Source organism: Thunnus thynnus, chromosome 15 (assembly GCF_963924715.1).
Source record: "Thunnus thynnus chromosome 15, fThuThy2.1, whole genome shotgun sequence".
NCBI lineage: Eukaryota > Metazoa > Chordata > Actinopteri > Scombriformes > Scombridae > Thunnus > Thunnus thynnus.
Window position 1 is genome coordinate 278395 of NC_089531.1, and position 18526 is coordinate 296920.

The 18526-nt window shown below is 46.0% G+C and overlaps 1 protein-coding gene across 5 annotated transcripts in view; it reads right to left on the reverse strand.

Moving 5' to 3' along the window:
• Positions 1-18526, reverse strand: part of rims2b (regulating synaptic membrane exocytosis 2b) — a 79117-nt gene that overhangs the window by 31877 nt on the left and 28714 nt on the right. For all 5 annotated transcript variants that reach the window (XM_067611797.1, XM_067611795.1, XM_067611796.1 and 2 more), the window contains exons 10-13: positions 6861-6925; positions 5635-5754; positions 5140-5239; positions 135-258 (exon numbers count right to left, since the gene is read on the reverse strand). In XM_067611797.1, the coding sequence (XP_067467898.1) occupies positions 135-258; positions 5140-5239; positions 5635-5754; positions 6861-6925 (409 nt within the window). The remainder of the gene's footprint in view (positions 1-134; positions 259-5139; positions 5240-5634; positions 5755-6860; positions 6926-18526) is intronic.

Below are 18526 nucleotides of genomic sequence, written 5' to 3' on the forward strand. Positions count from 1 at the left end.
ACGGTTCTATATGCAGGGTGAGCCGGAGATAAGAACGGTTCTATATGCAGGGTGAGCCGGACACCCACAGACACATGTTCTGGTTCTGCATCTGTAGGATGTTTGGACAGATGTGTGTGAACCCTCTGACTCACCTGATTGGTCGACACACCACCAGCTCCACCTGCGGCTCCGGTTTGGACTCCAGGATGATGTTGTAAACCTCATTGAAGGAGGCTCCCTGAAGAACCCGACCGTTCCACTCCAGAACCTGATCACCTGAACCACAGAGATCAAGACTAAACAACATGTTCATCCAGGTGTTCAATCCTTTTAGGAACAACAGAGCCAAGACCTCAGGGTTCTACAGGATTCTACTTGGTTCTATGTCAGGAATATACTGTATTTCTACCACAGAAAAAACATGAAGCAGGGAATTCCTCAGTCTTTTGGTAATGTTTGTGTTACATAAACTTTAGCTGGAAGCAGAGTTAGCCTAGCTTAGCACAATGACTTGAAGCAGAGGGAAACTATTAGCCTAGCTTAGCACAATGACTAGAAGCAGAGGGAAACTCTTAGCCTAGCTTAGCACAATGACTAGAAGCAGAGGGAAACTATTAGCCTAGCTTAGCACAATGACTAGAAGCAGAGGGAAACTATTAGCCTAGCTTAGCACAATGACTAGAAGCAGAGGGAAACTATAAGCCTAGCTTAGCACAATGAATGACTTGAAGCAGAGGGAAACTATTAGCCTAGCTTAGTGCAATGACTAGAAGCAGAGGAAACTCTTAGCCTAGCTTAGCACAATGACTAGAAGCAGAGGGAAACTATTAGCCTAGCTTAGCGCAATGACTAGAAGCAGAGGAAACTCTTAGCCTAGCTTAGCACAATGACTTGAAGCAGAGGGAAACTATTAGCCTAGCTTAGCACAATGAATGACTTGAAGCAGAGGGAAACTATTAGCCTAGCTTAGCCTCTGAGATGTGTGTTTACCTGAGGCCTGTTCTATGAAGCTGGTTCAACATATCCAGGATATCCTTTGGTTATCTGGCTTCACTGAGTCTAACATTGTCTGTCCAGATAACCAGAACTATGAAGCTGTTATCAACCAGCTCAGTCAACTCTGGGTTTAACAGCTACGAGCGCGTTCATGTGAAAGAGTTAATAACGAGCGACTTCATCAGAACCATGAATGAAGTTCTTCATATGATATGAGATGAAACAGTGAAACCAAGAACCTGCAGATTCAACCAAATGAAATGTAAACGAGCCTGTAATCATACAACAAACACTAGAAATCATAAATAAATAAAATAAATGTAGGAATTATTCTATATGACTGAAGTATAGAGGGAGTATTTTCACTGTTTAGAAACCATCTGAATATGTCACATAACAAACTTAAAGTAACGTCAGACTGTTTCTGCTGCTGAAGCAAAGAGTGTAAAAGTAGTTAATGACTGATGAGTTATAATCATGGAGCCAAAATCATCCTCACTGTCAGCTTCACTCCGGGAGAAAATCAACGTAAACTATTAAAATGCAGCTGAAATCATCGTTATGTGTTTAGTGTCGTAAACGATCTCCGTTTGTTAGAAGCTCTGTTTTAAAACCAGAAACATGGAACAATAAAATGTTTCTACTGATCTACAAAAATATATATTGATCTTTTTTAAAAGTCACTTTATTGTAACTCAGGACTTTTGTCCATGTCGGGATCCTGTAGGAATGATGACTCTTTATTTCCAGTGATCTGATTGGTCAGGTTAACTGTTCAGCATCAGTTACCATGGTGATGAACCCCGGTAATAAGTAAACCACTGTCGTAGGACTGAAAACTCAGAGTTACACCTGAAGTTACTTTGCTAACCCCAAACCTGCTTCATAGTACAGACCTCTGAACTAAGGTGTGTGTTTACCTGCTGTCAGGTGTGTGTTTACCTGCTGTCAGGTGTGTGTTTACCTGGCCTCAGGTGTGTGTTTACCTGCTGTCAGGTGTGTGTTTACCTGCTGTCAGGTGTGTGTTTACCTGCTGTCAGGTGTGTGTTTACCTGGCCTCAGGTGTGTGTTTACCTGCTGTCAGGTGTGTGTTTACCTGCTGTCAGGTGTGTGTTTACCTGGCCTCAGGTGTGTGTTTACCTGCTGTCAGGTGTGTGTTTACCTGCTGTCAGGTGTGTGTTTACCTGGCCTCAGGTGTGTGTTTACCTGCTGTCAGGTGTGTGTTTACCTGCTGTCAGGTGTGTGTTTACCTGGCCTCAGGTGTGTGTTTACCTGCTGTCAGGTGTGTGTTTACCTGCTGTCAGGTGTGTGTTTACCTGGCATCAGGTGTGTGTTTACCTGCTGTCAGGTGTGTGTTTACCTGGCATCAGGTGTGTGTTTACCTGCTGTCAGGTGTGTGTTTACCTGCTGTCAGGTGTGTGTTTACCTGCTGTCAGGTGTGTATTTACCTGGCATCAGGTGTGTGTTTACCTGCTGTCAGGTGTGTGTTTACCTGGCCTCAGGTGTGTGTTTACCAGGGGTCCGTTTCACAAAGCAGGTTCAACAAACTCTGAGTCTAATCCTGAACTCTGAGTTGATCTACTCTGAGATAAGAAACTCTGAGTTTCCGGTTCCAGAACAGCTGATTTGAGTCAGTTTATTCAACTCGGAGTAGTTTCACCTGGAGTTAAGCGCGTGCACCACAACTATAAAAAGCCAGCATCAATGGAGCCCCGATTCAACGAGTCACCATGGCAACGGGGAACAGGAGGGCTGCGTTTTTCACCCCACCAGAATTAGAAATCTTAATGCGATAATACGGCGAGTTTGAACATGTTTTCAAAAAGAAGTGCAACACCGCTGCAGCTGCAAAAGAGAGGGAGACGGCGTGGGAGAACATCGCTGCTCGGGTCAATGCGTAAGTTTAAATGTAGTCCTTTGCAATCACAATAATATTACAGAGGAAAACTGCTTGATTGGTCGCCTATTAATTTATTTTATTTAGGTCCAATCCCGCGAGGGAGAAGCGCACTTGGCAGCAGTTTAGGATAAAATATAAAAACATTGTTCAAACAGGTGAGACCTCGGCATAATCTCATGGGGGAACCTCATTTTGATCATTTTTTACATTGTAAAGTAAATATTAAGTGGCTGTTTGACTGTGCAGTTGTTTTATCCCCAACATAATGCTGGTTTCACACACATAAATGTCTTCTCATCTACATCATGTTCTGTTAAATAATTAATCCTATTTAAATTAACACAGACTTCTACTCAGCCAACAGAAAGAAGGCAGATGTCCGTAAAACGGGTGGTGGTCCAGCACCGCCACCTCTAACGGAGGCAGAGGAGCTGGCCCTAAGCCAGAATTTAGGAAGGCCAGTGGCTGGCCCCGACACTGTACAAAAAACTTCCGTTTGCAAAGAAACGCAGCGCAACACACAATATCTGCTGGGATGTGAGAGCATGACTACGATTGGTAATGTTGCAAATGTAAGGACGGATTAGGTTTTGTATGTAGATGATGGACTGTGACGTGAAACGGTACCGCTCAAAAAGATAATTGTCTGGAAATGCTAGAACATCTATGCGTGGTCTGATAACCATCTCTCAACGAATATTTAATTCTCTGCGCAGTAATGCTGCACCTTCATCCACGAGGTCGTTATCAAAAGGACATGCCATGTTAGTGAAAAAGTCGCCACCTACTGTGTCTAATGGACTTCTAATATACTGACTCTGATTTTTTTTAATGATTTTTTTAAATGACAGACGGCAGAACTAGGCTACGCCAAAACTCGTCTGCTGCCTGAATGAATGAGGAAATCAAATGGAGTGTTTGGCTCTGAAAGAGGGCGGAGACTGAGAGAAACTCGAGGTTCATTGAGAAAAACCTGGTCCCGACCAGGTTAGGTTCATAGAGTCTGTTGCTACGGTAACTGACCGAGAGCTTAAGTTACCCCTCTCTGTGAAACAGGCTAGAGTTACCCCTCTTTCTCTGGTTTGAGTTACCTCCCTTTTTGAAACGGAAAACTCAGAGTTTCCCTCATTTCAGGGTTAACAGACCCTGAGTTTTCACTAAACCTGCTTTGTGAAACGGACCCCTGGCATCAGGTGTGTGTTTACCTGGCCTCAGGTGTGTATTTACCTGGCCTCAGGTGTGTGTTTACCTGGCCTCAGGTGTGTGTTTACCTGGCATCAGGTGTGTATTTACCTGCTGTCAGGTGTGTGTTTACCTGGCCTCAGGTGTGTGTTTACCTGGCCTCAGGTGTGTGTTTACCTGGCATCAGGTGTGTATTTACCTGCTGTCAGGTGTGTGTTTACCTGGCCTCAGGTGTATGTTTACCTGCTGTCAGGTGTGTGTTTACCTGGCCTCAGGTGTGTATTTACCTGCTGTCAGGTGTGTGTTTACCTGGCCTCAGGTGTGTGTTTACCTGGCATCAGGTGTGTGTTTACCTGGCCTCAGGTGTATGTTTACCTGGCCTCAGGTGTGTGTTTACCTGGCCTCAGGTGTGTGTTTACCTGGCCTCAGGTGTATGTTTACCTGCTGTCAGGTGTGTGTTTACCTGGCCTCAGGTGTGTGTTTACCTGCTGTCAGGTGTGTGTTTACCTGGCCTCAGGTGTATGTTTACCTGCTGTCAGGTGTGTGTTTACCTGGCCTCAGGTGTGTGTTTACCTGGCATCAGGTGTATGTTTACCTGCTGTCAGGTGTGTGTTTACCTGGCCTCAGGTGTGTGTTTGCCTGGCCTCAGGTGTATGTTTACCTGCTGTCAGGTGTGTGTTTACCTGGCCTCAGGTGTGTGTTTACCTGGCCTCAGGTGTGTGTTTACCTGCCGTCAGGTGTGTATTTACCTGGCCTCAGGTGTGTGTTTACCTGCTGTCAGGTGTGTGTTTACCTGGCCTCAGGTGTGTGTTTACCTGCTGTCAGGTGTGTATTTACCTGGCCTCAGGTGTATGTTTACCTGCTGTCAGGTGTGTATTTACCTGGCCTCAGGTGTGTGTTTACCTGGCCTCAGGTGTGTGTTTACCTGGCCTCAGGTGTGTGTTTACCTGCCGTCAGGTGTGTATTTACCTGGCCTCAGGTGTGTGTTTACCTGCTGTCAGGTGTGTGTTTACCTGGCCTCAGGTGTGTGTTTACCTGGCATCAGGTGTGTGTTTACCTGGCCTCAGGTGTGTGTTTACCTGGCCTCAGGTGTCCCACAGTGTCAGCCAGACTTCCTCTCTTCACTTTGGTGATGAAAGCACAGAGACAACCGGACTCCGTCATCTTTCCCCCGACCACCTGAGAACACAGTGCCCATGAGTAAGGAACCTCACTGCACACAGACTGAGGTTAACATGAGAAGAAGAAGGACGGAAGAGGAGGAGAAGAAGAAGAAAGAGGAGGAAGAGGAGAAGAAGAAGAAGAAGAAGGAACAGGAGCAGGAGAAGAAGGAGAAAATGAAGATGGAGAAGAAGATGAAGAAGGAGAAGAAAGAGAAGATGGAGGAGACAAAGAAGAAGAAGGAGAAGAAGGAGAAAATGAAGATGGAGAAGAAGACGAAGAAGAAGGAGAAGGAGGGAAGAAAAAGAATAAGGAGAAGAAGAAGAAAGAGAAGATGGAGAAGACAAAGAAGATGAAGAAGAAGAAGAAGACGGAGAAGGAGAAGAAGGAGAAGAAGAAGAAGAGTGCATCACCTTGAGTCCCAGCAGAGCTCCCGTATCCGCAGGAACCGTCCCATCCTTCATCCTCTTGTTCAGCAGAATTCGACCAATCAGACGCTCCCCATCCTTGGACGGCTGCCATGTGACCGCTTGCTGATGAGTCACAGTGGTAAACATAGGTGGTTGCATAGCAACAGCAAGAACAAACCAACAACATTTCAGTATAATCAGCTGACTGAAGACAAATCTGATCAGGTTTGATTACTCTGATCAATGAAGATGACCAGGATGTTTGATAAATAAGTTCTGCTGCTCTCTGCTCCCACTGCAGGCTCCGCCTCCTCACAGGTATCAGGTGTCCCTCCCTGACCCATGGATGCATTATAAGAGCGTGGTCACTCATTAACCCGTCGACCTCGACCATAAAACAGACGTCTGTTAAACTGTTGACAGAACGCCTCAAACTATAAACATCAATTATGACTCTTTCTATTATGAACTTTTCATTCATGGAGGTTTTATATTTGTAAAACTTTCCTCAAGCTGAGAAAAGTGATTTAAAAATCTGTGACATCATCACAATGTAAAGTCTGTGGGCTGAGTGGGAACACGTGGGCGGGGCCAGCGGGAGAAACACCACTGCACATGATCAGCGGGCCGAACAACGTGGAAGCAAAACCCAGAAAATAGAAACGTTTTTTGCTGTCTGCACCAGCTGAGCAGTTACATCCATGACTGAAGTCAGTATCCCACAATCCTTCATGTTTATGGTTGTGATGACTCATCAGGAGGCGGAGCTTGAGACGGGGCACAGCTCACTTCCTGTTACCTAAATCTAACTCCTGTTTACAGAGCAGAGACATCAACAACTAACAGACAGACAGGTGGAGGAGAGACAGACAGGTGGAGGACAGACAGACAGGTGGAGGAGAGACAGACAGACAGGTGGAGGAGAGACAGACAGGTGGAGAACAGACAGACAGACAGGTGGAGGAGAGACAGACAGGTGGAGAACAGACAGACAGGTGGAGGAGAGACAGACAGGTGGAGAACAGACAGACAGGTGGAGGAGAGACAGACAGGTGGAGAACAGACAGACAGGTGGAGGAGAGACAGACAGGTGGAGAACAGACAGACAGGTGAAGGAGAGACAGACAGACAGGTGGAGAACAGACAGACAGACAGGTGGAGAGACAGACAGACAAGTGGAGGTGGGGTTAGATTGATGGATAGGTGGAGTGGGAGGGGCTTAGTCCTACCATAGACATGGGTGCAGGCTCGCCATGCCAGGAACCGTGATCCCACCATTGGCTGTCCATGTCTCCTAGCAACCGGGAGAGCAGAGGTCAGAGGTGATTAAAACAGTTTTAGATCACAGTCACATTTTCTTAGTTTGTGTTCTTGTGTTCTTGTCTGTTCTGAAATCTAACAGCTTCATGTTTTTACTGGACAGAACAGCAGCGCTGCCTCTGGAGCTCCACATGTACACACATCACCACATGTACACACATCACCACATTTACACACATCACCACATGTACACATCACCACATGTACACACATCACCACATTTACACACATCACCACATGTACACACATCACCACATGTACACACATCACCACATGTACACACATCACCACATTTACACACATCACCACATGTACACACATCACCACATGTACACACATCACCACATTTACACACATCACCACATGTACACACATCACCACATGTACACACATCATCACATGTACACATCACCACATGTACACATCACCACATTTACACACATCACCACATGTACACATCACCACATGTACACACATCACCACATTTACACACATCACCACATGTACACACATCATCACATGTACACATCACCACATGTACACACATCACCACATGTACACATCACCACATGTACACACATCATCACATGTACACATCACCACATGTACACACATCACCACATGTACACATCACCACATTTACACACATCACCACATGTACACATCACCACATTTACACACATCACCACATGTACACACATCACCACATTTACACACATCACCACATGTACACACATCACCACATGTACACACATCACCACATTTACACACATCATCACATGTACACATCACCACATGTACACACATCACCACATGTACACACATCACCACATGTACACATCACCACATTTACACACATCACCACATGTACACATCACCACATGTACACACATCACCACATTTACACACATCATCACATGTACACATCACCACATGTACACATCACCACATTTACACACATCACCACATGTACACATCACCACATGTACACACATCACCACATTTACACACATCACCACATGTACACACATCACCACATTTACACACATCACCACATTTACACACATCATCACATGTACACATCACCACATGTACACATCACCACATTTACACACATCACCACATGTACACATCACCACATGTACACACATCACCACATTTACACACATCATCACATGTACACATCACCACATGTACACATCACCACATTTACACACATCACCACATTTACACACATCACCACATGTACACACATCACCACATTTACACACATCACCACATGTGCACACATCACCACATTTACACATCACCACATTTACACACATCACCACATGTGCACATATCACCACATTTACACATCACCACATTTACACACATCACCACATGTACACATATCACCACATGTACACACATCACCACATTTACATACATCACCACATTTACACACATCACCACATTTACACATCACCACATGTACACACATCACCACATTTACATACATCACCACATTTACACACATCATCACATGTACACATCACCACATGTGCACACATCACCACATTTACACACATCACCACATGTACACATCACCACATGTACACATCACCACATGTACACACATCACCACATGTACACACATCACCACATTTACACACATCACCACATGTGCACACATCACCACATTTACACACATCACCACATTTACACACATCACCACATGTGCACACATCACCACATGTACACACATCACCACATGTACACACATCACCACATTTACACACATCACCACATTTACACACATCACCACATTTACACACATCACCACATGTGCACACATCACCACATTTACACACATCACCACATTTACACACATCACCACATGTGCACACATCACCACATTTACACACATCACCACATTTACACACATCACCACATGTACACATCACCACATTTACACACATCACCACATTTACACACATCACCACATGTACACATCACCACATTTACACACATCACCACATGTACACATCACCACATGTACACATCACCACATGTACACATCACCACATGTACACACATCACCACATGTACACACATCACCACATGTACACACATCACCACATGTACACATCACCACATGTACACACATCACCACATGAACACATCACCACATGTACACATCACCACATGTACACACATCACCACATGTACACACATCACCACATGTACACACATCACCACATGTACACATCACCACATGTACACACATCACCACATGAACACATCACCACATGTACACATCACCACATGTACACACATCACCACATGAACACATCACCACATGTACACATCACCACATGTACACACATCACCACATGTACACACATCACCACATGTACACACATCACCACATGTACACATATCACCACATGTACACATCACCACATGTACACACATCACCACATGTACACACATCACCACATGAACACATCACCACATGTACACATCACCACATGTACACACATCACCACATGTACACATCACCACATGTACACATCACCACATGTACACACATCACCACATGTACACACATCACAACATGTACACATCACCACATGTACACACATCACCACATGAACACATCACCACATGTACACACATCACCACATGTACACATCACCACATGTGCACACATCACCACATGTACACACATCACCACATGTACACATCACCACATGTACACACATCACCACATGTACACACATCACCACATGTACACACATCACCACATTTACACACATCACCACATGTACACATCACCACATGTACACACATCACCACATGTACACATCACCACATGTACACACATCACCACATTTACACACATCACCACATGTACACATCACCACATGTACACACATCACCACATGTACACATCACCACATGTACACACATCACCACACGTGCACACATCACCACACGTACACACATCACCACATGTACACACATCACCACATGTACACACATCACCACATGTACACACATCACCACATGTGCACACATCACCACATGTACACACATCACCACATTTACACACATCACCACATGTACATACATCACCACATGTACACACATATACATGGATTCACACATCACTCTGTATTCACATTAGTTTTATTGTTAAGCTACATAACAGTTTGTGTTTTTATTACAGCTACATTACAAACTGAATAACATTATTTATGCATCTCTGTCAATGAGCTTATTTCTTCTTGATAAAAGTCTGTTAGTGGAGCTTTGAGTAGATGATTTAGTCGCAGTACAGTCAGGTTCAGCTGTGTTGAAGCTGAGCTGCTGTTCCACTTACACTTCCAGAGTTTCTACTCTCAAGTCAAACTTGCCACGTCCAAACTCTCAAGTACACAAGTCTGAACTTGGCGTACTTGGTATTGAGAAAGGCCTCAAGTGAATCTGTTTAAGCTAGAAGCTAATGCTAACTGTTCAGACAGATGTCAGTGTCCCATAATGCAACACTGCTATGACCTGCTGTTAGAACCAAACATAGAACATTAATGTTGGTTCTCTGAACTCTGTAAACAGCGTTGTCTGTTTTAATGAGCGGGTTCCTGTTCTGTCTGTTCTCTGAATATCAGGGTTCCTCTGGGACAGAAACAGCAACGCACCAACAAAGAAGAGAAGAAGACTTACAGTTGGTAACATAGACAACGCAGGATGTTAATAGATGATGAGGACGAAATAAATTCACATGCTTGTTTAAACTGAGGATTCACTGTGAAACACTGCAGATGATCAAGATGGCGGCATTTTCATAAACGATAAACCGTTTCACTCCCTGAGGGAATTCAGTTCATTCATCGTTGATTATTGCAGCACAAACACAACTCGTCGAACAAATGAATGCAATAGAAAAACACTTTCCAGACTCCAAGGTTGTTGTTTTAGGAGACTTTAACAGACAGCATGTTACCTGCCCCCCCCCCTCATCTGTTAAGACCTCATATTGCTCTGATCCCTGTGCAGCCCTGTGGCTCTCTGATCAATGTTTAATTCCCCTAATCCCGACCTACAGGCACAAGCTTCAATGTGCCAAGCCTGCGGTGAACAATCTACAGTCCTGCCTGGACGGTGCTGACCGGACATCTGCAGAGAGATGTCAGCTGATCTGGATGAGTGTGCAGACACTGTACCATCTTATGTCAGTTTTTGTGAGGACAACTGCATCCCCACCGGGACCAAGGGTCAAGTACAACAACAACAAGCCCACATGGTTCACTGCAGAGCTCAACAAGGCAGAGGAGCGGAGATCAGAGCCTCTGCAGGCGGGTATAAGGAGAGGCGGATCTAGAGAAATATTCATGGGGTGGCAGAATATACATATATAACATATATATGCTGATTTAATCGCAAACAATCACAGATATCAATATTTGCTGAAAAAAACCCAAATGAAGATATTTTAACTCAAAAACATTATAGTAGCACATAAGACAAGTGTTGAATAGAAATATCTAAAGGCATTAGAAATCAATACATTGTTTTATTTCCAAATCGTCAGACATTTTTTCCAAATACATGAAATGTGGCCATAACAGATCATTCAATTATATGAGTCCATTTATGTTTTTAACACATTACATTTAAAATTAATCTAAACTAATGCGTCCAATTTGACAGCCCCAACATATAAATATATATATTTATATACATATATGATTTTATTTATCTTAATGGTTTTGGATTTTCCAACCAATAAACATGAAAGACTAAAGGTTAATTCCACCTTTAATCCCTCCCAGCTCCTCCACTCTCTGACCATCAGCTCCTCTGACCATCAGCTCCTCTGACCATCAGCTCCTCTGACCATCAGCTCCTCCACCCTCTGACCATCAGCTCCTCTGACCATCAGCTCCTCTGACCATCAGCTCCTCCACCCTCTGACCATCAGCTCCTCCACCCTCTGACCATCAGCTCCTCTGACCATCAGCTCCTCTGACCATCAGCTCCTCCACCCTCTGACCATCAGCTCCTCTGACCATCAGCTCCTCTGACCATCAGCTCCTCCACCCTCTGACCATCAGCTCCTCTGACCATCAGCTCCTCCATCCTCTGACCATCAGCTCCTCTGACCATCAGCTCCTCCACCCTCTGACCATCAGCTCCTCTGACCATCAGCTCCTCCACCCTCTGACCATCAGCTCCTCCATCCTCTGACCATCAGCTCCTCTGACCATCAGCTCCTCCACCCTCTGACCATCAGCTCCTCCACCCTCTGACCATCAGCTCCTCTGACCATCAGCTCCTCCACCCTCTGACCATCAGCTCCTCCACCCTCTGACCATCAGCTCCTCTGACCATCAGCTCCTCCACCCTCTGACCATCAGCTCCTCCACCCTCTGACCATCAGCTCCTCCATCCTCTGACCATCAGCTCCTCTGACCATCAGCTCCTCTGACCATCAGCTCCTCCACCCTCTGACCATCAGCTCCTCTGACCATCAGCTCCTCCATCCTCTGACCATCAGCTCCTCTGACCATCAGCTCCTCCACCCTCTGACCATCAGCTCCTCTGACCATCAGCTCCTCCACCCTCTGACCATCAGCTCCTCCACCCTCTGACCATCAGCTTCTCTGACCATCAGCTCCTCCACCCTCTGACCATCAGCTCCTCCACCCTCTGACCATCAGCTCCTCTGACCATCAGCTCCTCCATCATCTGACCATCAGCTCCTCCATCCTCTGACTATCAGCTCCTCCATCATCTGACCATCAGCTCCTCCATCCTCTGACCATCAGCTCCTCTGACCATCAGCTCCTCCATCCTCTGACCATCAGCTCCTCTGACCATCAGCTCCTCCACCCTCTGACCATCAGCTCCTCCACCCTCTGACCATCAGCTCCTCTGACCATCAGCTCCTCCACCCTCTGACCATCAGCTCCTCCACCCTCTGACCATCAGCTCCTCTGACCATCAGCTCCTCCATCATCTGACCATCAGCTCCTCCATCCTCTGACTATCAGCTCCTCCATCATCTGACCATCAGCTCCTCCACCCTCTGACCATCAGCTCCTCCATCCTCTGACCATCAGCTCCTCTGACCATCAGCTCCTCCACCCTCTGACCATCAGCTCCTCCATCCTCTGACCATCAGCTCCTCTGACCATCAGCTCCTCCACCCTCTGACCATCAGCTCCTCCATCATCTGACCATCAGCTCCTCCATCCTCTGACCATCAGCTCCTCTGACCATCAGCTCCTCCATCATCTGACCATCAGCTCCTCCATCCTCTGACTATCAGCTCCTCCATCATCTGACCATCAGCTCCTCCACCCTCTGACCATCAGCTCCTCCATCCTCTGACCATCAGCTCCTCTGACCATCAGCTCCTCCACCCTCTGACCATCAGCTCCTCCATCCTCTGACCATCAGCTCCTTTGACCATCAGCTCCTCCACCCTCTGACCATCAGCTCCTCCATCCTCTGACCATCAGCTCCTCTGACCATCAGCTCCTCCATCATCTGACCATCAGCTCCTCTGACCATCAGCTCCTCCATCCTCTGACCATCAGCTCCTCTGACCATCAGCTCCTCCACCCTCTGACCATCAGCTCCTCTGACCATCAGCTCATCTGACCATCAGCTCCTCCACCCTCTGACCATCAGCTCCTCTGACCATCAGCTCCTCCACCCTCTGACCATCAGCTCCTCCATCCTCTGACCATCAGCTCCTCTGACCATCAGCTCCTCCATCATCTGACCATCAGCTCCTCCACCCTCTGACCATCAGCTCCTCTGACCATCAGCTCATCTGACCATCAGCTCCTCCACCCTCTGACCATCAGCTCCTCCACCCTCTGACCATCAGCTCCTCCATCATCTGACCATCAGCTCCTCCATCCTCTGACCATCAGCTCCTCTGACCATCAGCTCCTCTGACCATCAGCTCCTCCATCATCTGACCATCAGCTCCTCCACCCTCTGACCATCAGCTCCTCCATCATCTGACCATCAGCTCCTCCACCCTCTGACCATCAGCTCCTCCATCATCTGACCATCAGCTCCTTCATCATCTGACCATCAGCTCCTCCACCCTCTGACCATCAGCTCCTCCATCATCTGACCATCAGCTCCTCCATCCTCTGACCATCAGCTCCTCTGACCATCAGCTCCTCTGACCATCAGCTCCTCCACCCTCTGACCATCAGCTCCTCCATCATCTGACCATCAGCTCGTCTGACCATCAGCTCCTCCACCCTCTGACCATCAGCTCCTCCATCCTCTGACCATCAGCTCCTCTGACCATCAGCTCCTCCACCCTCTGACCATCAGCTCCTCTGACCATCAGCTCCTCCACCTGCGTGGTGGGGCAGCAGCAGTAAGCAGCTGACTGTATATTTCACCAAACTGGACTCAACATTGTCACGTTTCGCTGTTACATAATTTAATTGTTTATGAACTTCATATTTAATTCTTTAATTCTTGGTCCATATTTCCTTTGAACGATCAATATTTTATTTCAAGGGTTATAATCCATTTCAAAACTCTTATTATTCCATACTGTAAATAGATTTTAGATTTTAAATGTAACAAACAGGTTCTGATTCTGTTTGCATCAAACTTTCTGAACCTTCATCTGAAGGAAACACGAGTTCAAACTGTCCAACATACCGACTGTAATCCGTCTTTACACATACAGCTCAGCCTAAGCTGCTTTAAACACACACACACACACACATACACACACACACACACACACACACACACACACACACACAGTTGTGTTTCCATCATTTCAGACGACGTTACACTGACTTACATTAATTTCCTGGAGACTTATCCTAACCTTAACATAACCCTAAACTAAGCTTAACATAACCCTAAACTAACCTTAACATAACCCTAAACTAACCTTAACGTAACCCTAAACTAACCTTAACATAACCCTAAACTAACCTTAACGTAACCCTAAACTAACCTTAATGTAACCCTAAACTAACCTTAACGTAACCCTAAACTAACCTTAACATAACCCTAAACTAAGCTTAAGGTAACCCTAAACTAACCTTAACATAACCCTAAACTAAGCTTAAGGTAACCCTAAACTAAGCTTAAGGTAACCCTAAACTAACCTTAACGTAACCCTAAACTAACCTTAACGTAACCCTAAACTAACCTTAACGTAACCCTAAACTAACCTTAACGTAACCCTAAACTAACCTTAATGTAACCCTAAACTAACCTTAACTTTAAACCAAGTCTTCACCTTAAAGTTAATGATTTACGAGACTTTTGCTTTTTGTCCCCATAAGGGAGGAGTCCCCATAACGTACGAATACCTGACACACACACACACACACACACACACACACACACACACACACACACACACACACACACTCAGATGCTAACAGGTCTGTCTGAACAGCCCTCCTCCTCACTGTGGGTGTGTTTGTCCTCACCCACCTGCTCTCACCCACCTCTCTTCACCCACCTGCTCTCACCCACCTGTCCTCACCCACCTGTCTTCACCCACCTGTCTTCACCCACCTGCTCTCACCCACTTGTCCTCACACACCTGTCCTCACACACCTGCTCTCACCCACATGTCTTCACCCACATGTCTTCACCCACTTGTCCTCACACACCTGTCCTCACCCACTTGTCCTCACCCACTTGTCCTCACACACCTGTCTTCACCCACATGTCTTCACCCACTTGTCCTCACACACCTGTCTTCACCCACATGTCTTCACCCACATGTCCTCACCCACCTGTCCTCACACACCTGCTCTCACCCACCTGCTCTTACCCACCTGCTCTCACCCACTTGTCCTCACACACCTGTCCTCACCCACTGGTCCTCACCCACTTGTCCTCACACACCTGTCTTCACCCACATGTCTTCACCCACTTGTCCTCACACACCTGTCTTCACCCACATGTCTTCACCCACATGTCCTCACACACCTGCTCTCACCCACTTGTCCTCACACACCTGTCCTCACCCACCTGTCCTCACACATCTGTCCTCACCCACTTGTCCTCACCCACCTGTCCTCACCCACTTGTCCTCACCCACCTGTCCTCACACATCTGTCCTCACCCACCTGTCCTCACCCACTTGTCCTCACCCACCTGTCCTCACACATCTGTCCTCACCCACCTGTCCTCACCCACTTGTCCTCACCCACCTGTCCTTGGGATCGGAGACGCCAACATCCTACAGATCACCAAGAATCAGCTGTTTACAGTGACATCACAGGAACAGGTGAGCAGTACTCCCTGTCAGGTGCATTGCCTCCTGCTCCTGTTGTTGCGTCTCCACAGTGTGTCCTGAGGCATGCTGGGTAATCCACACCTCCTCTTTAATCCAATAGAAATAGAGTTGAGATGGCAGCCCAGCAGCACCGGAGCAGCCTGGGTTCTGCTCTAATCTGGATCAGATTATCAGACCGGTTCTCTGGGTCCTCTGGGGCCTCCGGGTCCTCCGGGTCCTCCGGGATCCTCTGGGCCGGGACCGGTTAGGTCTGAGGGCCTGCTGAAGGTTCTGCTGTTCTTGTTCTCCTCCTGATGTCTTCAGAGTGACGGCAGCAGAGATTCTGAGCTGCTCTGTCACCTCCAGACCTGAGAGGAGGGGCTGAGAACCGTCTGAGCCAATCAGAGCTCATAATCTCTGACCAGCTGACTCCTGCTCCAATGACACGAAGGCAGCAGATTAACTCATCAGCCTGACATCTGAGCTGACAGATGACCTGCAGCAACAACTAGAACCCTACAGAACAGTGACATAACCCTAAGGAAGAGAATGCTGCAACAGAGCTGCACCCTGCAGAACCTCAGCAGAACCCAGACACGTGTAGAGCCCTGTAGAACAGTGGCAGAACCCTGAGCAACAGCAGAGGAACCCTACAGAACAACAGAACATCCTCTTAGCAAGCCAAGGTTAAAGGAATCCTGGGAGTTGAGGACCATAACAATAGAACTGAACTTTTTTGCCATGCATTGCCATTCCTGATGTCTATTTTTGCATTTTGAAGAGAAGACGATAGATATAAAATAGTAGATGACTGATGGAACAACCGTCCGCCATCTTACCTGAGTATTGTTTACAATCGTTGTCGGCTGTGCAACACCGAACTGCTTTACTATAAGAACCAGAGAGACCAGGGAGGCTGGCAATAACTCTCCACACATCAGTAGTAGAGATTTATTTATTTTACATATGGGTGAACATAAACTATAAATGTTAGTGAACAAGGTAACTTTATTGTTAGCTACCAAGTAACAGACCAGCTGAGTTCTAAGTCAAAGTTATTGCTGATTGCTGATTGCTAGCTCTCAACAGCATTGATCTGTTAGCTAAACTGATACGTTATAACCAGCAAACACTGTTTTAATGTTTTTATTAATATTACCCCAACATCTGACCGATAAGCAGCTGATTCCATGCCAATCAAGTGTTAATGACAAGAAGTGCTCGCCTTCACTCCAGAATCCCATTTCATAATATCTCAAGACAAATCCAGCAAGTCAGCTACGTTACAATCTACAGAAACAGTGAAGCCTCGGCAAATCAACACAACAGTAACGTTAGACAGGAAGGAACCAACCACACAATCAGCAAATTCCATGTTACATGTTCACCACATCCAGCTAAACCAGAATTAGCCGCCCTGAATCCCGCAATCACTCGTCATACATTAACATCACTTGCTGTCAGCTCACCTCATGCTGACACAGTTTCTCTTTTCAGTAAAGCAAATATAAAATAATCAATGTCTTGATCAGGTAAAGTAATCCAGTCAGAGAAAGGAGATTTGTACTTCAGCAGTTCAGGTTAAATTTGGTCACATGATGTGCTCAACAAGCATATGAAGACCCCGGGATTTAACTAATAATAACTCTAACCCTGCACTAGCATGTCTAATGCATGAATAATAACTCTAACCCTGCACTAGCATGTCTAATGCATGAATAATAACTCTAACCCTGCACTAGCATGTTTAATGCATGAATAATAACTCTAACCCTGCACTAGCATGTTTAATGCATGAATAATAACTCTAACCCTGCACTAGCATGTCTAATGCATGAATAATAACTCTAACCCTGCACTAGCATGTTTAATGCATGAATAATAACTCTAACCCTGCACTAGCATGTCTAATGCATGAATAATAACTCTAACCCTGCACTAGCATGTCTAATGCATGAATAATAACTCTAACCCTGCACTAGCATGTCTAATGCATGAATAATAACTCTAACCCTGCACTAGCATGTCTAATGCATGAATAATAACCCTAACTCTGCACTAGCATGTCTAATGCATGAATAATAACCCTAACCCTGCACTAGCATGTTTAATGCATGAATAATAACTCTAACCCTGCACTAGCATGTCTAATGCATGAATAATAACTCTAACCCTGCACTAGCATGTCTAATGCATGAATAATAACTCTAACCCTGCACTAGCATGTCTAATGCATGAATAATAACTCTAACCCTGCACTAGCATGTCTAATGCATGAATAATAACCCTAACCCTGCACTA